This window comes from Meles meles, chromosome 11 (assembly GCF_922984935.1).
Source record: "Meles meles chromosome 11, mMelMel3.1 paternal haplotype, whole genome shotgun sequence".
Taxonomy (NCBI): domain Eukaryota; kingdom Metazoa; phylum Chordata; class Mammalia; order Carnivora; family Mustelidae; genus Meles; species Meles meles.
The window spans coordinates 17757166-17783098 of NC_060076.1; the positions used below are offsets into that span (position 1 = coordinate 17757166).

The 25933-nt window shown below is 41.7% G+C and overlaps 1 protein-coding gene across 1 annotated transcript in view; it reads right to left on the minus strand.

The window, feature by feature from the left end:
- Positions 1 to 19814: 19814 nt before the first annotated feature.
- PAPPA (pappalysin 1) overlaps positions 19815 to 25933 on the minus strand; it is a 239657-nt gene continuing 233538 nt past the window's right edge. The window contains exon 22 of the mRNA XM_046023823.1: positions 19815 to 25588. Within this exon, the coding sequence (XP_045879779.1) occupies positions 25481 to 25588 (108 nt within the window). The 3' untranslated portion in view covers positions 19815 to 25480. The remainder of the gene's footprint in view (positions 25589 to 25933) is intronic.

Here is a 25933-nt window from a genome sequence, read left to right on the forward strand (position 1 = left end):
GTTTCTTCACTCACTTGTAAGCTGTTCTACTCCACAGTCCATGATCGGCCTTCCCCAGGGCAGAGGGAGAGGCATGTGTTTAGAGGGGCTGTCTACAGGGATCAGCAAGGCTGGCACTGCCCTATCAGAAAGTAAAAGCATGGCTGATTGACTGCGTGACTTTGGGCTAATTTCTTCCCCTCTTTGGATCTTGATCTCCCATACGATATAATTTGGAGCATTGGACTGAAACATCCGGATGCCTGGGACCTTGGGGGAAATACAGATTGCTGGTCCCATTCATTGACACTCCAGTTGAGTAAGTCTTGGGAGATGCTTGGAAATCTATATTTTCCAAGTTTCCTAGGGTGACTTTGATGTTTGCCTTGTTTAAGACCTATAGATCTAGATGATTTTTAAGAACATTTGCAACCAAGGGAGAGAATTTTTGAGTTTATGGAGAATACACTGAGACTCGATGTCACCTTCAGATTTGTCATGGTAAACACGCAGCTGAGGGAATGGGCTCCTTTGTTGGGGTTCAAGAAAACAGAATAGAGACAAGAGGGTTTCCCGCAGAGACTGGTTTTGTCTCCCTATTTTAAAAAGGGCTGTTTTTTGTATGTGAGGGAGTGAACTTTCCATCACTAGAGAGGTACAAATTGACGGTTAACCAAGTTGAGGTTCGGGTCCCTGTGGCAAGGAACAAAATTACAGAAAGAACTGTTAAAGGATCAAGTAATTCTGAGGAGTGAATATTGGCCTCTGGAGTCAGACAGACTTGGAATTAAATTCTAGCTTCCCCAAACGTGGGAACTTTACAGACCTGGAATTCTGTTTCTTCACCAAAAAACAGGAATTGCCAGTTTCGTCTACTTCACTGGGACGTTCATTGTAAGGAAGGCATTATCAATAAATAAGAAAGGACCTGGCATAGGCACACAGTAGGTGCTCAGTAAAGTCTTGTGGTTTTTTTTTTCCCCTTGAGTTTTCAATTGGTCATTCCTTTGGCATAACTATTAGTTCCAAGAAAACCTAACTTCAGGGAGAAAGCTTCTCACCCAGCCATGTGTTCTGTTGCATAAGACACTAGAGCCTCTACTAAAACCAAAATCAACAAACAAAAACACAGCAAAGGATGATTATTGGGCAGCAGAGGTTTCTGTGGTTGGCTAGGGGCTTGGGGCATGGGCCACAGATGAGACTTTTTACCCTGGTTCCTTTTGAGTCTTCAAATGAAACTTCCAGTTGGGGATGGGCTAAGCTCAGAGCCGGCTCAGCACATCTGTAATTGGGTTAATGGTATTTGGATGTGTTTAATCTATTTGTCCCAGTATCAGTGGGATATGGGACAGTCACGCAACATGCTGCAGCCCTTGATGCTGGGCAGAAATGACACACTGTCTGCAAGCAGCAGTGACACAGGCAGAGGTGATACTGGTACTGGACTCGCTAGCCCCTTTCATTGTCCCAAGCACTCCACAGTGCCATTTCAAGTTTAACCATTACCATATTATGCCTCTGTTCATACCCAGTTATTTTTTGTCTCATGCTTTATACCCAAGTAATGTCAAGTTTCTGGAAAGTCTCTGTCCATTCCTTATTTTTCTAAACCTCCATAATTTTTGCTCATCTTGCTTCCATGATCATGGCAATACTCTCAACACCCCCCCCTTTTTTTTTTTCCCCTGCCTAACTCTGTTAGGTGGTTGCAATATCTTTTTTGGCTGCTCAGTAGCAATTACTCCTCAGCAACATCCCCCTTTCTTTTTTCAGGGAGAAGGGGAGAACCACCTCTGCCCCACGGGGTATGGTCTTGGTGGAATTAAGCCACTGTATCTCCCACTGAAGATGGGAGCATGTGACCTGCATGTACCAACTAGAACCTCATTCCCAGGACTCCGAGTCTGCTCAAGATTATTATAGAGATTACTAGAGAGGAACAGTTTGGCTTCGTAGAGCCTGGGCACATAAAAAAAAATTATTTATATAATTTTTGTTAATGTTCAATGATTCATTAGTTGTGTATAACGCCCAGTGCTCATCACCTCAAGTGCCCTCCTTAATATCCATCACCCAGTTATCCCCCACCTGCCTCCCTTCTGTAACCCTCAGTTTTGTCCCCAGAGTCTAGAGTCTCTCATGGTTTGTCTCCCTGTCTGATTTCTTACCATTTAGTTTTCCCTCCTTTCACCTGTGGTCCTCCATGCTATTCCTTATGTTCCACATATGAGTGAAATCATATGATAACTGTTTTTCTCTGCTTGGCTTACTTCATTTAGCATAATGCCCTCTAGTTCCATCCACACTGATGCAAATGGTAGCTATTCATCCTTTCTGATGGCTGAGTAGTATTCCATTGCGTATATGAACCACATCTTTATCCATTCATCTGTTGAAGGGCATCTTGGCTCCTTCCATAGTTTGGCTATCCTGGTCATTGCTGCTATGAACATTGGGGTACATGGGCCTCTTCTTTTCACTATGTCTGTATCTTTGGGGTAAATACCTAGTAGTGCAATTGCTGGGTCATCGGGTAGCTCTATTTTTAAGTTTTTGAGGAATCTCCACACTGTTTTCCAAAGTGGCTGCACTAGCTTGCCTTCCCACCAACAGTGTAAAAAGGTTCCCCTTCCTCCACACCCTCACCAACACATGTTGTTTCCTGTCTTGTTAATTTTTGCCATTCTAACTGGTGTAAGGTAGTATCTCACTGTGGTTTTGATTTGTATTCCCCTGATGGCCAGTGATGTTGAACATTTTTTATGTGTCTGATAGCCATTTGTATGTCTTCATTGGAGAAGTGTCTGTTCATGTCTTCTGCCCATTTCTTGACTGGATTGCTTGGTTTTGGGGTGTTGAGTTTGAGCAGTTCTTTACTGATCTTGGATATAAGACCTTTATCTGTAATGTCATTTGCAAATATCTCCTTCCAGTTGCGTCTTAGTTTTGTCGACTGTTTCCTTTGCTGATGGGCACAATTTTTGAGCTCTTCTTGCCACTGAGTCCCTGAAACCGCCTGGAATTCAGAATCTTTTGGGTCTTATTTTCCAGCCTTCCCTCACAGATAGAAACCTATGCACCATGCTCTTCCAAATGCTTGCAATGATTTCTCTCTGTGCCAAATTCTCTTGCTGTCACTTGCAACCTACGAATCCTGGCACATATATTTAACTGTGGTCCATGAGTATTTTTTTTTAAAGATTTTATTTATTTATTTGACAGACATAGATAACAAGTAGGCAGAGAAGTGGGCAGAGAGAGAGAGAGAGAGAGGGAGAGAGGAGGAAACAGGCTCTCTGCTCTGCAGAGAGCCCAATGTGGGGCTCGATCCCAGGACCATGGGATCCGAGCTGAAGGCAGAGGCTTTAACCCACTGAGCTACCCAGGTTCCCCCATGAGTATTTTTGAGGGGAAGTCTTCCTTGAACTCTTACATAGAGGGCTCACTTATTCATGATATTGCTATGGAAGACTTAGGATGTATTTGTTTTTATGCTGAGGTCAGTCAACACAAAGGCTGGGTACTTGTCCCCTCCTTTGATCCCCAAGTGCCGGGGATCTCTTCTGTTTTAGCCCTACCAGAGCATATCAGAAAGATCTGAGTTTTATGACTGCCTCCCCAAAGGTTGCACTGTCTCCAACAACAGTGCAGTGTTCCACCCACCTCTGGGCCTCTGGATCCCAGCACAGTGCCTGATGCTGAATAAATATGTATTGAACTAAATCGACTTGTTTTGGGGGATTCCTTACAAAACAGCCTCAGCCTTAAATCCAAAACTGCTTTGCAAACTAACCCAGATGGTGTTGTGTTTGGGAAAGCAAAGAGAAAAAGTGGTTGGGGAAAAAAATTGCAATGGTTGTGTGTTTTGGTTCAATGAAGAATTCTTTTGCTGTTGGCCTCCTTAAAAAAAAATCACATTCTAGCAGTAGCCATGACCCACCAAGGGCTTTGGTGACTGGATGGAAAGATTACATCTAGGGTGCTTATAAAAATCCTAGTGAAAGGGATTCCCATTCCCTCCCTCTCTCCACACCCTCCTCTCTTCCCATAAGAAGCCTCAATGGACCCTCTGTGAAATCCTGACATGATGGAAACTGCAAAGATATGGAATTTCCACACTGGAAAGAAAATAGAAGAATGTTATTCCTCTTGCTCCAACCCTGGAACTGGCAAAGTGCCCCCGGGTGGGAGAAGGGGCTGTGTGAGGAAAGGAAGTAAAGCAGGAGAGGAAAGGGCAGCAGGGGTTGAGATGATGGAATGCCAGGCCTCCAGATGTCTGTGCCTTGCAGATGTGTCAGACATGGCTTGGCCCACACATCTGGGAGCTAATCATCACCACTGCTCACATCTGGAGAGGACTTTACAGGTCATGGAGTCCTCCCACTGATGTCTCGAGTCAGATTCCCACAGCAAAGTGGGCAGAGCAGATATCATCAGCCCCATTTGACCAATGAGGCTCCTAAAGTTGTCGTATCCCCTTGCTTTAGGCTATGATAACAAGAGCAATGACAATGATAATGTAGCCAGTACTTCCAAAGCACTCACTGTGGGATAGGTACATGTCTGTTGCATTTTGCCTCTCTAGTGTTGGTCATTGAATCTACATGGCATTTCTCCAAGATGGGTGTTTTTACCCTCACTTTAGAGACAAGGAGAATGAGTCACACAAGACCTTGTAGCTTTCCTAAGATCATACAGAGAGCAAGTGGCACAGTCAGGGTTCAAACCCAGCAGTTTGCCTCCCAGATTGTTGTCCTCAACCCTCATGTCTTGCCTGCCTGCCTGCCCACCTGCCTGTTAAGGCTAGGAAGAGAAACAGGTCTGACTCCTAATTTTACTTCACTGCTTGTAGCATTTTGTGAAGATCAAAGTGTGGTTCTGATAGGAGACAACCATTTACTCAGACATATGCTGTGTGACTACAGCATGTCTGGCACTAGGTCGGACCATGGGGACACAGTTGAGGGGAAGTGGTTTTCCTATCCCATTCCAGTTGGTTGTAAGTGACATGAGCATGGTGACCATTCTGTCTCTAGCTCCTAATGGCCCATTCTAGGCACCCTTCATCAATGTGTTGAATGAGTAAGTTGTCTCTGCTCGCAAGCAGTTAGTGGACAGTCTAAAGAAGACCTACTGATGGGTGGGATCTATATTCCTTTTTATTACATCTTATATAATGATAATTACATATTATGTATGTTACAGAATGTTGGGAGCTGCAGTGTGGTCTGGACATGGAATGGATGAGCGTGAATGTGGGAGGTTTTCCGGCACTGGCAGTAGCTCAGCACACCTGGAACAGGTATTATAGGCGGAGTACCATCAGATAAGGCCAGACAGGTAAGCAGTGATGTGTGCTGAAGAGTTGGACATTGTCTGATGGGACAGAGATCAGCAAACTTTTTTCTTTCTTTCTTTCTTTTTAAAATTTATTTATTGAGAGAGAGAGAGGGAGACACAGAGCACAAGCAGGGGAAGTGGGAGAGGGAGAAACAGGATCCTCACTGAGCTTGGAGCCCAATGTGGGGCTCAATCCCCAGACCCCGGGATCATGACCTGAGCCAGAGACGGCCGCTTAATGGATTGAGCCACCCAGGCGACCCAGACGTTTTTCCTTAAAGGGTCAGAGAGTACAGGTTTTGGGCTTTGTGGGCCACATGGTCTCTATCACAACTATTATCTTCTGGTATGGAAATGAATGGGCATAGTGCTATTCCAGTAAGGTTTTATTTACAAAAATAGGTGGTAGGCCAGATTTGGCCTGTGGGCTATAGTTTGCAAATCCCTGTTGTCGGGTGTTGGGTGACATTAATGCAGTCCAATCAGATTAGATCTCCCTCCTTCCTTCCTAAGTACTTATTGATCACCTACTGTGTGCCGTGTACAGTGGCAGTTTCTTCACTCTTGTTGCTTAAGAATCCATTATACCAGTCGGACCAGTGCTGTGATAGATGGAAACGAATGGGGTAATAAGATTGCAGAGACTCAAATTTGGGCAGGCTAGCCACATACCAACTATTCCAAGGAAGCGGTATGGGAACTCTGGCACAAAAGTTGAGTAAGAGTAAATTAAATGAAAAAAAAAATGCTCTAGATGAATAAAGGCTGGAGAGTGACAGACACTTGTAAGGTTAGAAGGACTAAAAGGAATTCAGTGTACCTGGAACCTTGACTGTGGTAGGAAGGGGGACAGGAATTGAGGCTGATCGTCTGATAGAAATACAGTGTGAGTCACATGTGATTTTTTTTTATTATGTTCAGTTAGCACTGTATAGTACATAATTAGTTTTTGATGCAGTGTTCATTGATTCATTCGTTAAGTATAACACCCAGTGCTCACTACAGCACGTACCCTCCTCAATACCCATCACCCAGTTACCCCCTCCCCCAGCTCTCCTCCCCTCTGAAACCTTCAGATTGTTTCTCAGGGTCCATAGTCTCTCATGGTTCATCTCCCTTTCTGATTTCACGCCCTTTGGATTTCCCTCCCTTCCCCTATGGTCCTCCATGCTCTTGCTTTATGTTGCACATATGAGTGAAACCATATGATGATTGTCTTTTTCTGCTTCACTTACTTCACTTAACATAATCCCCTCCACTTCCATCCATGTCAGTGCAAATGGTGGGTATTCATCCTTTCTGATGGCTGAGTAATATTCCATTGCATGTATGGACAACATCTTCTTTATCCATTCATCTGTTGAAGGGTATCTCAGCTCCTTTCACAATTTGGCTGTTGTGGACATTGCTGCTATGAACACTGGGGTTCATGTACCCCTTCTTTTTACTATGTCTGTACATTTGGGGTAAATACTAGTAGTGCAATTGCTGGGTCGTAGGGTAGCTCTATTCTTAACATCTTGAGGAATATCTGTACTGCTCTCCAGAGTGGTTGTACCAGCTTGTGTTTCCACCAACAGTGTAAGAGTATTCCCCTTTCTCCTCATCCTTATCACATGTAATTTTAAATTTTCTGGTAGCCACATTTAAAAATTGAAACAAGTGAAGGTAAATTTAATAATATATTTTATTTAACTCAAAATATCCAAAATACTACTGTCTCAACATGTGACCAATATGAACAACAGTTAATGAAATTTTACATCATCATCATCATCATCATCAATATTTGGTACAAAGTCTTTGACAGCCAGTGTGGAGTTTGCATACACAGTACATCTCAGTTCCATCTGCCCATGTGTCAAGTGCTCAAAGCTACAGTGGTCTAGTGGCTGCTGAGCTGGCCGGTGCCAGGCTAGGTCATTCAGAACCATGTGTACCATCCACGGAGTGTGGGACTTTAGCATTAGTGTAATGGTATTTTTATGTATCATTCTGGGAGCAGGATAGTTATCTTTAAGCTTTTGGTTTCCTTCTGGCCAATTGCACTGAAGTAGGGAACTCAAAGAAGAAAAGCAAAAAGCAGAAGAAAGGAAGAAGGAAGAATGGCCAGCTTTGCATGGGAAATAGAAAGAAAGTATGTTGCTTTACCAGAAAAGCTGTGAGAATGGAAAATAAAGGAACCCGATTTTTTAAAGTTTTAATTCCAGTTAGTTACACACAATGACATATTAGTGTCATGTGTACAATATAGCAATTCAGCACTTCCATACATCACCCGGTGCTCATCACAACAAATGCTCTCCTTAATCCCCCACCATCACTTGTTTAACTCATCCCCCACCCACCCACCTTCCTTTTGGTAGCCATCAGTTCTCTATGTAGTAAAGAGTCTGTTTTTTGGTTTGTATCTTCTCCCCCCCACCTTTGCTTATTTGTTTTGTTTCTTAAGTTCCACATATGAATGAAATCATATGGTTTGCCTTTCTCTGATTTATTTCACTTAGCAAAATACTATATGGCTCCATCCATGCAAATGTCAAGATTTCACTCTTTTTATGGTCGGGTAATATTTTTTATTTTTTATTTTATATTTATTATTTATTTTATATTTTTATGGTCGGGTAATATTCCATTGTGTGTGTACACACACACACACACACACACACACACACACACACACACGCTCTTCTTTATCCATTCACCAATCAATGGACACTTGGGCTGTTTCCGTAATTTGGCCATTATAGATAATGCTGCTATAGACATAAACATCAGGGGGCATATATCCCTTTGAATTAGTATTTTTGTATTCCTTTGGTAAATAACCAGTAGTGCAATTGTTGGATCATAGGGTAGTTTTATTTTAACTTTTTGAGGAACCTCCATACTCTTTTCCAGAGTGACTGTAGCAGTTTGCTTTCCCACACTAACAGTACAGGAGGATTACCGTTTCTCCACATCCTTGCCAACACCTCTTGTGTTTTTTTGTGTTAATTTCAACGATTCTGGCAGGTGTGAGGTGATATCTCATTGTAGTCATGATTTGCATTTCCCTGACAATAAGTGATGTTGAACATCTTTTCATAGTTCTGTGATACCATACTGTTTTGATGACTATAGCTTTGTGATATAGCTTGAAGTCTGGAATTGTGGTGCCTCCAGGTTTCTTTTTCTTTCTTTTTTTAAAATATCTTTAAGATATGTTTTTTAAAGATTTTGTTTATTTGAGTGAGAGAGAAAGAGAGTATGAGCAGGAGGAGGGGCAAAGGGAGAAGGAGAAGCAGACTCCCCACTGAGTAGGGAGCCCAATGTGGGGCTCATTCCCAGGACCCTGGGATCATGACTGAGCTGAAGGTAGATGCTTAACTAACTGAACACCCCAGTTTCTTATTTTTCTTTTTCAGGCTTGCTTTAGCTATCCTGTGTCTTTTGTGGTGGAACCAGATTTTTAACTGATCTAGACTGAGTGTGGTAGGGAGGTCAGGTGTCTGGGTAAAGCTGGTCACACAGTGAAGTCTAAGCCTAGGAATCTAGTAAATCATCAGCTCTCTGAACCAAGTGGTAACCAGCAACCCTCTCCTTCAGAACCCACGGGTGTCAAGCAAGGAAGGGCAGGTCAATCCAGGATACCACCTCATTTTTGTTGTTGCCAGTTGGATGTTCAGGCTGTAAAACCCATCCTGTTGGAGGCAGAGGACTTTGGCAATCCCTTGCATCTGAGCCTAGGAAGGCTGAGACGCATCTTCATATAAAACTCACTAGAGCTCTCAGGTTGGTGGGCTGTAGTCTTGGTTTTACCAACCTCTTTCCCTGGTCTCAGATGTCCTTAAGTTTCCCCAATTTCCCACCTGATATCAAACTTTTAGCATAGTTTCCTATTCAGTCAGCCAAACTCCTACCCATATCTGACTCTATTTTTAAACATAAGCAATTGAGATATACTAAGTATTGGAATTACTGATTGTTATTTTTTAAATTAAGCTTTCTTATCTCTAAGCACTTGCCCATCATAAGAAGTCTTAACAATTGGAATTCTTAGGGACACCTCCTTTCATGAATTAATGAAAAAGATTGGTATAATTGATGTATTATTTTTATGTTAGCAGGCATTGTCAAAAGTACTGAAAATTTTTGTTCTAAATTTTAATTGGTTTAATTATAGCCTGGGGTTTGTATGGCTAATTGGATTAGCATATGTTTTCTTGTGGATGGAAGTTGACTCAGGCTCTGTCTTGTTCAAATTTATTCCTATCTTTCTTAAACAATCACAGACCTACTGTGAACCAGGGAATACAGGGTGAATGGAAAACATCTTCTATGTGTTTTTGAGAAATGGAAGAAATAAATGGACAGTTAGTGTATATTTAGGACAGTTTTGCAAGTAAATAGGGGCTGGTGGGGACCCACAAGAGTGGTCACACAGTGCAGTCTAGTGAGGCTTAGCCGAACTTGGAGAATGCTTTAAGGAACATAGACAGTTATTTTCAGGGTATTCAGAATCAGATTGCCTGGGTTCAGATTCAGATTTTATCCCTGACTAGTCATTATGACCTTGGGGAAGTTATTTACAATCTCTTACCTTGATTTCCTCATTTATGAAATGATAATACTCATGATTATATCTACTTCTATGGGTTATTTTATATATATCAAATAACTAATTGCATGTAAAGTACTTATTTTCGTATCAGGCACATAGTGAGCCTGCTGTCTATCTAAGCTATAATCATAATTATTAATATGCTGATCATCTAAGCTGAGACATAGAGAATGAGTAGGAGTAAGCAATGAATAGCTAAGGGAAGGTGTTCTAAGAGTAGAGTAGAGCCTAAGTCCATAGCTGAGAACTAAGAGAACATGGCACGCTCAGTAACTAAAGGAAGTTCGGATTGGCAAGAGCATAAAGTGAGGGGTGGGTAGGTGATGGGAAGGATGCTAACAAAAGACAAGTCTGGCAAGGCAGACAGAATCTGCGGTAAAGGGTTTAGGCAAGCTAAAACTTTGACCAGCTGTATTCCTAAGAATTGAGCCCGTTGACGAATTTCACGCTTTGAAGACAACTTAAATTAACAGGTGAATGGAGTCCTAACCACTGATGTAAGCACAACATGAATTATAGGAAAGCTACACGTGTTTCAGATGAAAACATTTGGCAGGTAGCTTTATGGAAATATTTTTTAAAAAGATCAACACAGAGAGAAATGTGTAATAACCAAAGGCCATTCTTCTAGCAGAGGAAAAATATCAGGGTTTGGATTTAGGTCTCAGATGGTACACTGAAAGTCTGGAAACTAAGTTCTTCTTTGGCTCCTTGGAAAAAGGTTTTGAGGTTGGAAATTGTGCCTCCCTGGCCTCTGGTGGTAGAGAACAGGTATGTGTGTGTTTGTGTGTGCATGTGGGTGTACACACAGATGAGTGGATGGATATATGAATTATATCTATTTCACAAGGATTGGAGAAAATAAGGTGTCTGGTCACTTCCCTTCCTACATGTGGTGTGTGTTACCTTAATGTGCTTTTAATCCTGGAAATGAATGTGTTCCGTATGGCACAGGCTATCAAGAATGAGCTGTTCCTTTTCCATGCAAAGCCCAGACAGGCTCCTGGCAGGAGCCATAGGGGAGGGCACCAATTCTTAGACAAAATTCTGTGAAACGATGCCACTTGTGTGCTTCTTCATATATTTGAAGGAGAAAGAAGAAATGAGGGAGACAATATAAGAGTCCTACAGTCAGGTGGACATGAGGTTTTCTCTCTCTTTCCTTCTTTTTTCTAAAGTCCTACTGGTTCCTCAAGGCTCATCTCAAGTGCTACCCCCTCTAAGAAGTCCCCTAGGTTCTTCTCCAGCCCTGTCTCTGGTGATTGCCTCCTGCCCCGCCATGTCATATGGAAAATGTTTAGAAATGCAAATTCTTGGGTCCTACTCCAGACTACTGAATCAGAAAATCTGGGGTGGGGCCCAGTAAAAAGCCTTTCAGGGGACTCTAATGCATGATGATGTTTGAGAACAATTGTTCAGAAGAGGGGTGTGGACAATGGTGGTAAGAATGGCATATTTCCTAAGAGGTTTCATTGACCCTAGCTTCAGTAGAGTTCAAGGGACAAAGAGTTCTTTACTCTGTTTGTAGGTTAATCCTGAGAACTCTTTACAGTTTTCTGTGGATTTAAACTGTTAAAAAGACTCTTGTAAAATCCATGTCTGTCATATTCCCTGCACTAAATTCCCGTTTCTATGAAAAATGAATTGCTATGTATTTGACTCCTCGTGGTCCTTGTATCTTTCCTGGCTTTTTTTTTTTTTTTTTTAGCTCCTAAACACCCTGGAATATATAGTTGTCCACACCAAATGTGTGTATTCTGAGTAAATCATGCTCTCTCTTTCCCCCAGTCCTCAGTATCAGATTAATCAATGGTTTTATTCTACTATTTCCTACAACTCTATTGATCCCAGCTGCATTTTCCATCATCGCCCCACTACCACCAGGTCATTTCTCACCTGGACCACTGCTCCAGCCTCCCTTTTGGTCCAAGTTTTCTCCTGTAGCTTTGTTCCACACTCTGCCTCAGAATTAAAATTTGTTCCTGACCTCCTTTTCCCTGAAAATATCCATGTCTTTCCATTACCATCAGAATGACATCCAAACACGTTAGTGCTGTAGTAGATGTGCTGGATGATTAATGCGCTAGGGGAATCCCTCAACCAGTGACTGATGGGAGTGAGTGGATAGATACCTCACCCCCCATGGCACCTCAAGGATAGTAACTCTGAGGGGTGGTGCTCCCCTGGCTCAGAGTTCCCGGGGGGGTTGAGCTGCAGTTGCTCACAGTAGTAACATGTTTGATAAGACACCCCCTTCAGTTGCCTTCCCATTCTTGTTTCACATCCCCTCTTCTCTGCTGGGTTCCTGGGATCATCATATAGATAAACTACTTGTACTGGAATCCTTGATTCACGATTTGCTTCTAAAAGAACCCAAATGAAGACACACATTTACTGAGGTTTTGGCAATTTGTTATCTCCGTAACTCCCTGGTATCAGCTGGTACCTTTCTTCCCGAATGTGACTTCTCAGGTAACCCTTAGTCCCAGTTCAGATCCCCGCAGCCTGAACACTTGCATTGCCCAAACAAGCCATGCGGTATTTTAGCCCCTCGGTCTTTACACACTCTGTTGTTTGTGCCTGCAACAATTGTCATTTGTCTTCTGGGATGATTTCCCCCATTTATAGCGCTGCACTCCAATGAGCTGATTCCTTGCCTCTGGCTATAGTTGGATGATAAACTCAGCGCTGTGACAGTGGCTGTCTGGTTTGACCGACTTATCAGTGCTCAGTCTAATGCAGTGCACATAGTAATGCTTAATAAAACAATTATTCAACATTTAATTGGACAAATGATTATATGTAAAAGTTAGTAAATGCATTTTGTAAAGTATTAAGTGGTGCATATATAGAAGGAGATATTTGTACAATGACTTTAGCAACTTGGCATTCAGACATTGTCCAGGGGACTTGGTCACCATTGCAGTATCCTCTGGGAAGAGTTCTGCTTGGCTTAGGGGGCCACAGGTTAAAGAAGGAAATGAAAGCATTCAGCCAAGCAGGTAGCCGAGGCTGGGTTATGCATGGTGCAGCCTCAAAGCGATATGGGAATAAGAAATCCCTCACTCCCAGGAGTGGACAATGGCCAGGCTGCATGCATGTCAAAACAAAGCATCTCATGACCCCTCTTCATTTTGTCTCTGGGCATGGAACCCAGGCTTTCAAGAACCCACCGATGACTGCCTCCCTTCAAGACCCAAGTAGCAGCAGGGCAAGTTAGATAACAATGCTACTTTGTCCTCTACTCGGGTTCTGGGGAAGTGACAAGTCCAAGTTCTGATGGAGCCTCTGACAATTTCCCCGTCTGCAAAATAGACTAGATTAGATTAGTTGCATTTACATCAGGTTCTTTGGAACCCCCAAAGCTTTAGGAAGTTGTTGCTGGATTGATCCTGGGCTAGTTAAAGAAGATAGGCATGGGCCAACTAGGGGAGTCCCTCATCCTCTCTTTGATTAAAGAAGCTCTTTTGACTTGTTGGCATTTCGTGTAATATTGCACTTGGCCAAAATGCTTGAGAATCTTCAACCTTATTTCTTCTTAGGCAGTCTCCCAAGGATATGAGGCAAGGGAAGGAAAGGCAGATCCAAACAGAATAGATGGTGGCATAGGTTCATTACTGTTACATGGAGGCTCCCTCGGTAAAGCAGATTACAAACTGCTCTAGCTCTGTTTGGGATAGGATGTGTTTCCCAAGGGAATGAGCTCCATTTTTTTGGCTCCTTTGCACCCACTTCTCCATGATACTTCTTGCAGCAGTTCTATCACATTATTCAGTTTGAGAGCAATAGACTCAGACCAGCTCATTTCATCTTCTTCTTGGTCATTATTATGCCCAGTACCCAAATGAGGAAGGAAGCCTGAGGTTCAAGCCTCCTTTCTACCTCTCTGAGGGATCCCACTATCCTGACTTCTAAGGGCACTGAAGTTTTTCTCCTTCTCCTTCTTTTCCTCTTCCTTTTCCTTCAACTTTTCCTCCTCCTCCTGATCGTCTTCCTCCTTTTCCTTCTTCTCTCTCTTCTCCTCCTCCTCTTCTTCATTATTATTGCTATTATTATTAATAATTTATGTATTTACTTATTTTTTGCTGTTCATATTTGTTTTTTTCCAGTCTCTTTATTTTGAAAAATTTTTAAAGATTTATTTATTTATTTGAGAGAGAGAGAGCACCAGCAGGGAGAGAGGGCAGAGGCAGAGGGAGAGAGAGAATCAACAAGCAGACTCCCTCTTGAGTGGGAAGCCCGATGTGGGGCTTGATCTCAAAACCCTAAGATCTTGACCTGAGCAGAAACCAAGAGCTGGCTGCTTAACCAACCAAACCACCCAGGCACCTCTCCATTCTCTTTTTAAAATATGATTTATTTGGGTGAAACTCACATAGCAAAATTAATGACTTTATTTTTTAAAAGATTTTATTTATTTATTTCAGAGTGAGAGTGAGAGGGAAGGGGAATGAGCAGGGAGAGCAGGAGAGGGAGAAGGAGAAGCAGACTCCCTGCTGAGCAGAGACGTGCCTCCCTCATCCCACAGTGCAGGGCTCCATCCCAGGACACTAGGATCATGACCTGAGATGAAAGCAGATGCGTAACTGAGCCACATGAGTGCCCCAAATTAATGACTTTAAAAATCTTTGGTTTGGTGTCATTTAACATATTTACAACATTGGGAGACCACCACCTGTATCCAGTTCCAAACGTTTCCATCACACCAAAATGAAACCCTTTACCCAGTAATCAGCTTCTCCCCATTTGACCCTCCTTAAACCCCTGACAACCACCAATATGAATTTATCTATTCTGATATTTCATATAAATGGAATCATATAATATGTAACCTTTTGGTTAGTGGCTTTGAACACAATATTTTGGAGGCTTATCAACTTGGCAGCACACATCAGTATTTCATTGTTTTAATGACTGAATAATGCCTTTTTGTTTGTGTCTACCACAGTTTGCTTATCTTTTCATTCATTGATGGATATTTGGGCTGTTTCACCTTTTGTCTATTGTGATTAGTGCAGCTACAAACTTGTGTACAGGTACATCTTGAGTATCTGCTTTTAATTATTTTGGACATATACCTTGGATGGGAAGTTTGGGATCATAGAGCAGTCCTACGTTTAACTTTTTGAAGAACCAACAAAAAGTTTTCCACAGTGGCTGCATCATTTTATGTGCCCACCAATAGTGTACAAGAGTTTTAATTTCTCCACATCATCACCCACTCTTGTTATTTTCCATTGTTTCATTATATCCATCCTGTCTTTAATCTTTGGAGAAATGTCTATTCAAGTTATTTTTTTTTTCCATCTTCAATTGGGTTCTTTGTCTTTTTGTAATAGTTCTTTGTATATTCTTTATAAATGATTTAGAAATATTTTCTCCAGTTCCTTGATAGTGTCCTTTGTGGCACAAAAGTTTTTAATTTTGGTGAAGTCTAATTTATTTTTTCATCTGTTGTTTGTGCTTTGGTGCAATATCTAAAAATCTATCACCAAATCCAAAGTCATTGGGTTCTTCTAAGAATTTTATACTTTTAGCTTTCATATCTGGGCCATTGATCCGTTTTGAGTCAGTTTCATGTATATGGAATGAGGTAGGGGTCCAATTTCATTCTTTGGGAGTTGCCCCAGCACCATTAATTGTGCTCTGCTTCTTTTTGTACTTCATAAAATGGAAATCCCATCGTATGTATTTTTCATGGTGTACTTTTTTCGCTTGACAGCATTTTTGTGGGATTTATTTGTATTATTGCATAAAGTTGTAGATCATTTGTTTTTATTGCTGTATAGAATTTCATTGCATTAATATGTACTGTTTATTTGCCCACCATACTGTCGATGGGCATTTGGTGAGTTTCCAAGTTTGGTCTGTGTTCAGTAGTGCTACTCTAAACATTCTAGAAGTTGTTTTTGGTGAATATAGGTATGCATTTCTTTTGGGTGTACTCTTAGAAGTGGAATTGCTGGGTCTTAGGGCATTATCTTTGGCATTGGATACTGTCATAACATCTTCTTGATCAGGAAAATACTAATTATGAATAGGCACCCTACCTACTTTTACTGAATATGGGAAGTAAGGCAGTGGAAAAGGCAGATATGTAGAAATTGAGGGAGCTAGAAATAAACTTAACATTTCCCCACTAAGTGCTTTAACTGCTAGCCCAGATTCCCCTGAACTGTCAACTCTGCTTCTTCATTCTACAAACCAACACTGATCCTTTCCAAAGATGGCATAAATTATGCTCTCAAAAAGCAGAAGCTTGGGGCATCTGGGTGGCTCCGTGGGTTAAAGCCTCTGCCTTCAGCTCAGGTCATGATCTCAGGGTCCTGGGATCGAGCCCTGCATTGGGCTCTCTGCTCCATGGGGAGCCTGCTTCCTCCTGTCTCTCTCTCTCTCTCTGCCTACTTGTGATCTCTGTCTGTCAAATAAATAAATAAAATCTTAAAAAAAAAAAAGCAGCGGTTCTACAAATGAACTGGAATGGCTTAAATACTCCCTTCCTCTTACCTCAGATAAACTGTACCTTTATGTCCAGAACTTTTGAGACTATCCATCACAGAATCACTAACTGTAAGAAGTAGAAAGGCCCTTAGTTCATACTATCATTTTGGAAATGGGAAGTCTGAGCACCAGAGAAAATAAATTTGCTCTAGCTAGTATAAATACTGGAACAGATCTTTTCCCGTTTGTACTATGATAGGAAGAAAGGATAACATAAGGAATAAAATTGTGGGTTTAGAACTTTGACATGCGTGGGCCAAGATCCTGGCTCTACTACTTGTTTACTGTGTATTTGGGTAAAGTGTCTCATTTCTATGGATCTTGGTATTCTCATCCATAAAATGGATTTAAAGATATTTGTTTATAGCATTGGTGTTAGGAGTAAATTAAAGAATGGATAAAGGTTATTTCTCTGTAAATGGAACCTTATTTAAAGATTGTTATATAGGCTGTCTTCCCCACCCTAACTGCTCAGTAGACAATAGGGTAGCTAGAGAAGTACACATAACCTGTTCTTCTCATAAGCTTGAGGCAAGCTCAGTGTCATTCCAAGAAACAAGACTCTACTAGACATGAATGGAAACTTCTGGGAAAAAATGCTCACTTAGCACCAGTCATGATACAAATTGGTAACTTGTTCAAGGGGATCCAGATAGTACAAAGATGATATGTCTCTCATCAAATTAGACAAGAGGCTCCTGGTCAAGGAGAGACTATTGACTAGGGAGGCAGAAGAGGGGACTCTATGTCTAGCATGAGCTGTAGCCCGGGAGAGTCTTCTCCCCCACCCAGTCTTCAGTTCACATTTGACCAATAAACAAACTGGACTAAACACAGAAAAGCAACTAGAACATTTATACTTCTACTTTCCCTTTCATTTCCATGATAGGATATCAGTGATTCATCAGTCTTACACAATTCACAGGACTCACCATAGCACATTCCCTCCCCAGTGTCCATCAACCAGCCACCCTATCCCTCCCTCCATTCCAACAACCCTCAGTTTGTTTCCTGAGATTAAGAGTCTCTTACATTTTGTCTCCCTCTCTAGTTTCGTCTTGTTTCATTTTTCCCTCCCTTCCCCTATGATCTTCTGTCTTGTTTTTCAAATTCCTCGTATCAGTGAGATTATATGATAATTGTCTTTCTTTGATTGACTTATTTTGCTTAGCATAATACCCTCTAGTTCCATGTTGTTGCAAATGGCAAGATTTCGTTTTTTTCATGCCTGCATAGTATTCCATTGTATCCATGCCATTCCATTCCATTCCAATCCATTCCATTCCATAGATATTCCACATCTTCTTTATCCATTCATTTGTTGATGGACATCTAGGTTCTTTCCATAGTTTGGCTATTGTGGACACTGCCACTATAAACTTTCAGGTTTACCTGCCCCTTCGGATCTCTACATTTGTATCTTTGGGGTTAATACCCAGTACTACAACTGCTGAGTCTTAGGGTAGCTCTATTTTCAACTTGTTGAGGAACCTCCATACTGTTTTCCAGAGTGGATGCACCAGCTTGCCTTCCCACCAACAGTGGGGAGGGTTCCCCTTTTTCTGCATCCTTGCCGACATCTGTCATTTCCTAACTGTTTAATTTTAGCCATTCTGACTGTTGTGAGATGGTATCTCACTGTGGTTTTGAATTGTATTTCCCTGATGCTAAGTGATGTTGAGCACTTTTTCATGTGTCTATTGGCCATTTGGATTTCTTCCTTGCAGAAATGTTGGTTCATGTCTTCTGCCTGTTTCTTGATGGGTTAATATAAAAGGATGTAAATGTCCCTGCCTGTTTTGAAGTGAGAAGGAGTCATTTTCCCATTTGACAGATGAAGCAACTAAAACCCAGTGAACTGTTTCCATTATTCTGTGTGTGTGTGTGTGTGTGTGTGTGTGTGTGTGTGTGTGTGTGTTAGGGTTAGAGGAGGAGAGAGGACACTAGAATTCCTATCTTCTGTCTACCAAGAGAAATCTTTGCCCCATGACTTAATCTGTGCAGACAAATCTAAGGAGTCCAAAAAGCTATATGAAGACTTTTTCTCTCTTTGGGAAATATTTGCCTCTTTTCATGAAACTATTCTTTAAATCTTATTTCAGTCTTCACAGTGAATTGAAAAGAACTGAAGAAAATGTTCTCTTTTTAATCGTTAGTTCTCTTTGGAAATAACCATTTGTCTAGCAGCATTTAGCAATGACTTTGATTTTACTCTTTGGTGCCTTCCCTCCTGTCTCTTAATGGACTGTGTGCAGAGAGTCCAGAAAACCTACTAGGGGTAGTTCTTGACTTTTCTACTCGTATCCTTTCATATAATTCACCTTGATGTCCCCAAACTGCCCTTTTGTGCAGATTCAAAATTTTGAAGTATCAGCAGATCAATACATATTTTGACTGGCCAACAGCTCAGTGTTTGGGGAGCTCTTTACTCCATGGCCATGCATGCATGAGTGCCTGACTGCTCTGATGCATCTTGGTTTTATTTTCTTAACAAAATAAAAAGATCTAAAAAAAAATTTGTGTATTACAAATAGTTGTCATGAGCAACCCCGTCTCATCATCATCATAACAAGAGTTAATATACTCTGTCTGCTGTAATTCTAAAAACATTACATATTTATTTCATTTAATTCTATCATCAACAACAGCATGAGATGGGTCCTTTTATTATTTCCACTTTACAGATGGGAAAACTAAATCTTAAAGCAATTGAATAACTTTCCAAAGATCACATGGCTACTAAGTGGTGATAAGATGAAAAACAAGATCCAGTAGGCAGATTGGAAACAGCAAAATTTCAACTTGAGCTGCGGGTTCATTGGATGGACTAGATGACTAAGAGTTCAATTATCAAGAAAGAAAAAGAAAACGAAAGTAAAGAATATGTTGGAAGTACATTGTTGAAGACATCATCCAAAAAGCTAGATAAAGGGGCACCTGGGTGGCTCGGTGGGTTAAACCTCTGCCTTCGGCTCAGGTCATGATCTCAGGGTCCTGGGATCGAGCCCCGCTTCGGGCTCTCTGCTCAGCAGGGAGCCTGCTTCCTCCTCTCTCTCTCTGCCTACCTCTCTGCCTACTTGTGATCTCTCTCTGTCAAATAAATAAATAAAATCTTAAAAAAAAAAAGCTAGATAAAGCTGGTAGTGATATTTGTTTCAGTTCCCTGAAGACAGAACTTTTTTTTTTTTAACATGTGAGAATATTTTGCAGTTTTAGTATATGCAAAGATAGATGTTTTTCAGGAATTATTTGTGTAGAAGATTGGGTATATATTGAATTCAACCTCATGTTACCATTGATCTCATTTGAGGCCCGGGGATTCCCTCTGTATGAGTGTGTCGATAGGAGAGTCAACTTCCCCAACAGACAGAAACCACACTGCTACATATTGAAGCATACAAGCTATTATATATTTTCATAATATAGAATTTTAAGTATAGTAATCAACAGTGGCAAAATATTTGTCTTTGACATCATTTTTTTTTTTTTTGTGAGATCCAACCTGTAATTGAGACCAGAGAAAACAGTATGGAAAAACAAATCCACAAGAACAGGATAAAAATATCACGACAGCAAAATATGTCTGCGTATTTAAAACCGTATAGAAAAAATAAATTAGATGAACAATTGTGTAAATATAAATTAAAAAAGATGACATTCTTAATAAATAAAGTTTACTATTTACAATTTTATATATTGCTGAAAGACTTAACTTAGATCCATAAAAACACATAAACAGGAAAAAAAAAAAAAACCCAAAATAGGAGCAGCAAATTTATGCGCGTGAGGTACGGAAAAAGGATTGGAATCGTGTTTTGTTTTTGGTGTTTAGATTTTTTCCTTTTTTTTTTTTTATAGTAGTAGGCCAGTAGAATTCTCATGAGAACAGATTTTAAGCACTTCAATAGAGAGTCATTTTTTTGGTTGTTTCCAGAAGGTGCCAAACAGATTTCAACATCATAATAATTAGAAATACCCATAATAATTATAACAATAATAAAAAGGCATAATATGATACATAAATATGGAAGAGCAGTTTGTAATATGAATACATTTTCTCTAGACGAGATCACAGTTTTATTTTGTAAATATTACATTTAAGTATATATATACACACATATATGTACAACTATATATACATGTGCATATATATGTAAATTTATATTTATATATAATATCTTTATATAGATAGATATCTGCGGACAGGTTATTGATTATAGAGACCCAAGAAAGCAACTCAAGAATTGTTCAAAATTCTCCTCACTGACTGCTGGTGTATTGGTTTAAGAAGCCCCGAGTTTTTTGCACTCAGAATGCCATATCTTCTTTTAATGGAACACTTGATGTGGAATTTTAAGTCTGAGAAGGAGGAGGGATTTTAGTGACTCCCTTCCTCTGTGAGGTTGGAAATGGCCCATAAGTCTTGAATAGACCACACAGTAAACTGACTTTTACACTGGAAGATGTAATGGGCTTTTAATCAAATTCTGGAACTGGTAAAGGCCAGAATAGGGGGGAGAAAATCCAATTTGCCTATGAGTGAAATATTCCCAAACACAAGCCTCTCTCTTAAGGTGGATTATAAAATCCAGGAATTCCAGCTTTATTCCTTGAAATAGCAAATGAGCACTCCGTGTCTTTCATAAATGGCCACTGGGCCCGTGCATTCTTGAAAAGTAACCCACGGACTTTGTGTCTCTCACAGATTGCCACAGCCCCTTTAGAACTTCAGGGCCTCACCATCCCCTGCCATCCCACTGTGAGGTAGGTAAGTAATATCATCCCCATTTTGCAGCTGGAGAAACTGAGGCAAATGGAGACGCTCTTTGTTGACTTGTTCAAGATCACTAGCCAACTGCAGCCTGGTGTCAAGAATTCCAGGTTCTTTCCCTAGAGACCTAACTCCTCTCTTGGCTATCTTTACAATTCTTTGAAAGATCAAACGATCGGTAGGAATTTGGCAAAACTTGAATAAGTTAAAAGAATAGGCTTTTATTCCTTGGTTCTTTCGTTTTTATGGTTGCTGTTTTGCTTGGTTTGTTTTTGTGTTGTTTCTCAGAAACCAGGGGGATTACCTGTCTGGTCATGTAGCAGCTTTTTAGGAAAGTGGACCGTGCAGTGTGATTCTAAGTGCAGTCTTTAGAAAGCCCAGTGCTCTACTGGTAAATACAAACATTTTATAACGTGAAAAGCACAACATACTATGTCCCCTTAATATCAGGTAAAACTGATTTCAAGCCCTCCCCACGCCCTACTACCACCGATTGCCACCAAACATATAGACAAAATGCTCCCCAAACCACAACTACGTATCAAGGGAGAGGATGCCTTATTTCCTGGACTCTACCACAATGTACAGAAAATACCAGTATTATAAAATCCCGCTTTATGTCTCCTGCTAGGAAAATTTTGGTGCTTGTGTCTATCTACTCAGCCTGTAGAATAAAGAGTTCCCTTTAGGAAGCACAAAAATAGTGTTGTTGTTTTTTTAAATTCTTATTTTAAATCATGCATTTTTATTTCCTTTTCATCTCTTTGTCTTCTATCAATCTCTATCTGTACAGCTTTGTTACCATTAATTTCTCCTTTTATGTTCCCACTTGAAGTAGTTCCAGAAAACAAACAAACAAACAACAAACAAACACACACACAAAACACAAAAACCCTAAAACGGTTAACTTGGATTTATGGTTCTCTTTCTTCCTTTCCTCCTTCCTGTCTTTTTCTTTCTTTCTTTCTTTTTCTTTTTAAAACACAGGTAAGACCTATCACAAATTGACAGTTACAACCAAGTTAAACTGAACCTGGAAGGGAGGTAGCTGAAATCTGTCTCAAAGAATTATTTTCAACAAATAGCATTTAAGCATGGGCCAAGGTGGGAAAAAGACCAAGAGAACTGTCTAGGCAGTAACTCAACATGCTGAAGGCAGGAGTAGCAGCTGATACCCTCCGTCTTCACAGCCCTGCTCTTTATGACCATCGATCACTCCCTTTCTTAACACCCTATTTCAGCCATTAAAATGGACTTCCCAGGGACTGCCTTCCCTTAAGAGGTGGTTGGCACAGAATATGGGGGTAGTACAAGTCCTCTGGGCATGCAGTTAGGGTTGTGGCTTGGAAAGGTTCCCCAAGACAGGGTTTGGAGAACTGTCTTCCTCCTCTTTTCTTTCTTGCTGCCAACAGGCTAATACTTTTGCAGACCCAGAATCCCCATCTGCTTTAGAGCCCCTGAGCTGCTGATAGACAACAGGTCAACCTGCCTCCTTGTGAGTACTCCATGATCCTAAACAGGAGATAATTGAAGGGATAAGACAATGAGTTTATTCCCAGAATGAAAAGGAAGCCAGAAATCAGTGCATTGCATGAATAGAATGAAGTCTCTTTCACTAAGTTTTGAGAAGGACCTTCCCTGTGGGCATGAGGCTGGCCATTCATCAAGTAGCCTGTCTTGAATAATATCCTTGGCAAATATGAATTTATGAGTAACAGGTTTGAATGATGGTCAGGAGGAGACTGGGTGGCTCCTTACTTGACTCAGTCCATGAGTTGGAAGATAGAAGTCAGCCTCTAGGAAGCTTTGCTCAGCTGGAGAGTGTGGGCACAGACCAGGTGAGGGAGAAGGAAGAAGGAGGATGAGGGTCGGGTCAATGGAAGGGAAGCTGGTGAGGTTTTTCTGTGGTTCCTGCAACCCTATTATCAGCGATGGCATCTTTGGGTGTCCAAGGATTTTTGGACTACTTATTCTTGTGATAGAGCAACTGGGAGGGCCCACACAGTTACCTTCCTTGGTTCGTGTCTTGTCAGCTAACCACACACGTTGGTAACTCAGCTAGGGCAAGAGAGGAGCATTACTAGTTGGCAAGATTTCTAAGGTACCAGAAAGAGTACAAAACGGAATCAGTTCTTCCATTTTTTATGATTATTTTGCTAAGATTGGCCCTCTCAACTACAAGAAAATGCTCTGGATATACATGAGATATGAGTGTGTAAAAGAAACTAAATGATTTGAGCCTGTCCTTAACCATGGTAGCAGCCTCTCCATTCTGGAACCTGATCTCAGGGTTTGGAATAGGGCACGAGTCATGCAAATCTAAGCCCTACATCCTAATCGGTGGGCACCTGTGCGAAAAGCACCTTGGTATGTTGGCTTCTCAAGTGTTCTTGGTCAGCAGCTGTTGGGAGTAACCTAAGAAGGTTCCTGAAATTATTTTTGGTCCCCATAGGGAAAAGGACTATGACTGACGAACAGCACCTGCCTCATGTGCAGGAATGAAGAGGGTCAGCACGTATGCCTGGGGTTTCCCAGTCCCGTGCTAGACTTTGTTTTTGTTGATTGTTTTCATTAGATTTGAGATGACTTGATTTACAGCAGTCTTTGTGTGATACCCTCCCATTGCCTCACTGTCTCAGTTCCAGGTCTCAGAGATTATGTCCAGCTTGACCATTCTTGCTCCCTCATTCTGTATTAATTTCTTCCCATATTAATTCGAAAGGAGTGGATAAGTAACTGGTGCAACAGGCAAAGAGGACCCCAGTGAGGTAGGGGCTTCCATGTGCACTGGACTACCTTCCTCTCAACTTTCAGAAGCTAAACATGGGAAAGAGGGACGGATTCACCAACCACAAGTCTGGATGGGTGTCCTGGTAGCTGGAAGATGATGATCATGTTGGGTTGGTGGGGACTGAGTCTGTGAACTCTTGGGCTTCCCTCTGACAGCCCTTGAGAACATAGTTTAGATGGATCCTACCCAAGATGATTCTCTGTTCTAGAATTATAGCTTCTCGGGGCCATAGTGAGGTCCTCAGCACCAAAGCCTGATCTAACCCAGAGGGCCAGGGAAGCTTGGATGAAAATAATAACTCAAGAGTCTGCACTATCCCAGCAGTCTCTGGGTGGCCCCAATATCACAGACATTTAACACTGGTCCACGTGGATTATAAAATCTAACACTGGCTCAGACATTCTGGACTCTCAGTGAGGATTTCAGCAACTCCAGTCCCTCTACTCCCTTTCCGGATGAGAAGCCCACCCATGGGGGATTTAACTTCTCACCATGTGGGCCAATGACGATTTCTCTCTTGCAGAAGGGCTAAAAAGTGAGGAGCTGTGGTAAAATGCGGGTCACTTTTAAGGCAGACTGTTTGGTTGTGTGGGGTTTTTCCTAACCTGGTCCTACCATCTTGGGGGTTCTCAATGTATAGGATAGAGCAGCAGGAAAAGTAGCAGCGAATGTGGTCCCAAGGCAAGACTGGGGGAATGGGTAGGTTCTGGAGGGGTATTATGGCCTCAAGCAGGGGGCTGTTATAATACCTTGACACTGCAACCCTATGCCATTTCCAGCTTGGCCTCAAACCCTGGAGTTGGGGTAAAATCCCCCATGGCAGCAGAAGAATTTGGGGGCTTTGCCTACCTTGGATTCTTTACCTCGTCCTGGGTTCTACTTCCCTAGAAGGTAGGTGGTCAGAGACCATTTCACTTCTAATCCCAAAGGACTGCACGATTGTGCATGCCCTACATGTTCCAAGCCTCCGAGTGCAAGCTATCTTGACATCTCAACACTTGGCCTTGGCAGTTTCTGCAACTCTCCTTCTCCCAAGGACATTATTGGCTAGGAGCTTGGGAAAGGAAAGACTGAGTATGTTCCAGTCTCTCTCTGCTCAGTCTCCCAAACTGCCCTCACGCAGATGTTTGTTTGGGTGCGTATGCATGCGTGTGTACTAACCACATATGTGCACACTCCTAAATATAGAACATGTTTCTTGCTGTGGTTGTGTGACAAATGATGAAAATTGTAGGCTCTGGGACTGCACACTTGTATATGCAATCCTTCTAAGACTTTGGGATGAGATTCCATTTCCTCATCCAACATGGCGAGACTTGGTTCATGCGCCCCTACTATGAGTCCTTCCTGGGTGAAATTAAAGGCAGACCGGTTGGGTGCTAAGGATCCCTGGTGTGGGGAGGCCATTCCGTTGAGCAGCTGACTGTGAAATCAATACCAAAGGGATGCGGGTCCTGGCGCTGGGAATTCTTTGTCAACTCCTTGTTCTTCCTTAGCCATGGCTGTACCCCCGGAGGTCTTTCCGGCTGTGTTCTTGGGCCTGGGGGTCCCGACAAGCACAGTCACCTTGTAGGTCACAGGACATAGGGAAGGGGGTGACCTGCAGAGACAAAGAAAAAAGATGTGAGCCAGAGGGTGGGGTCTGATACAGTAATTTTCAGAGAGGCAGTGCAGAGCAGGACAGTGACTGGACTAGGGGGTGGGGTGGGCAGCAGATTGAAGTTCAAGTCCTACCTCTGCTTCTGGCTAGCCCTGTCATAACTTTTATCAAAATCATTAGAACAGCAGCTTTCATTTTCAAGGGCATTTATGATGGGTCAGTCAACTCTGTAAGATAGGTACTAAAACAATCACCTTTTACAGACAGGGAAACTGAGGCTCTCTGAAAGGGGCAGGCAGTTGCCCAAAGAAACAGGTGACAGACATGATATTTAGTATAGGCAAG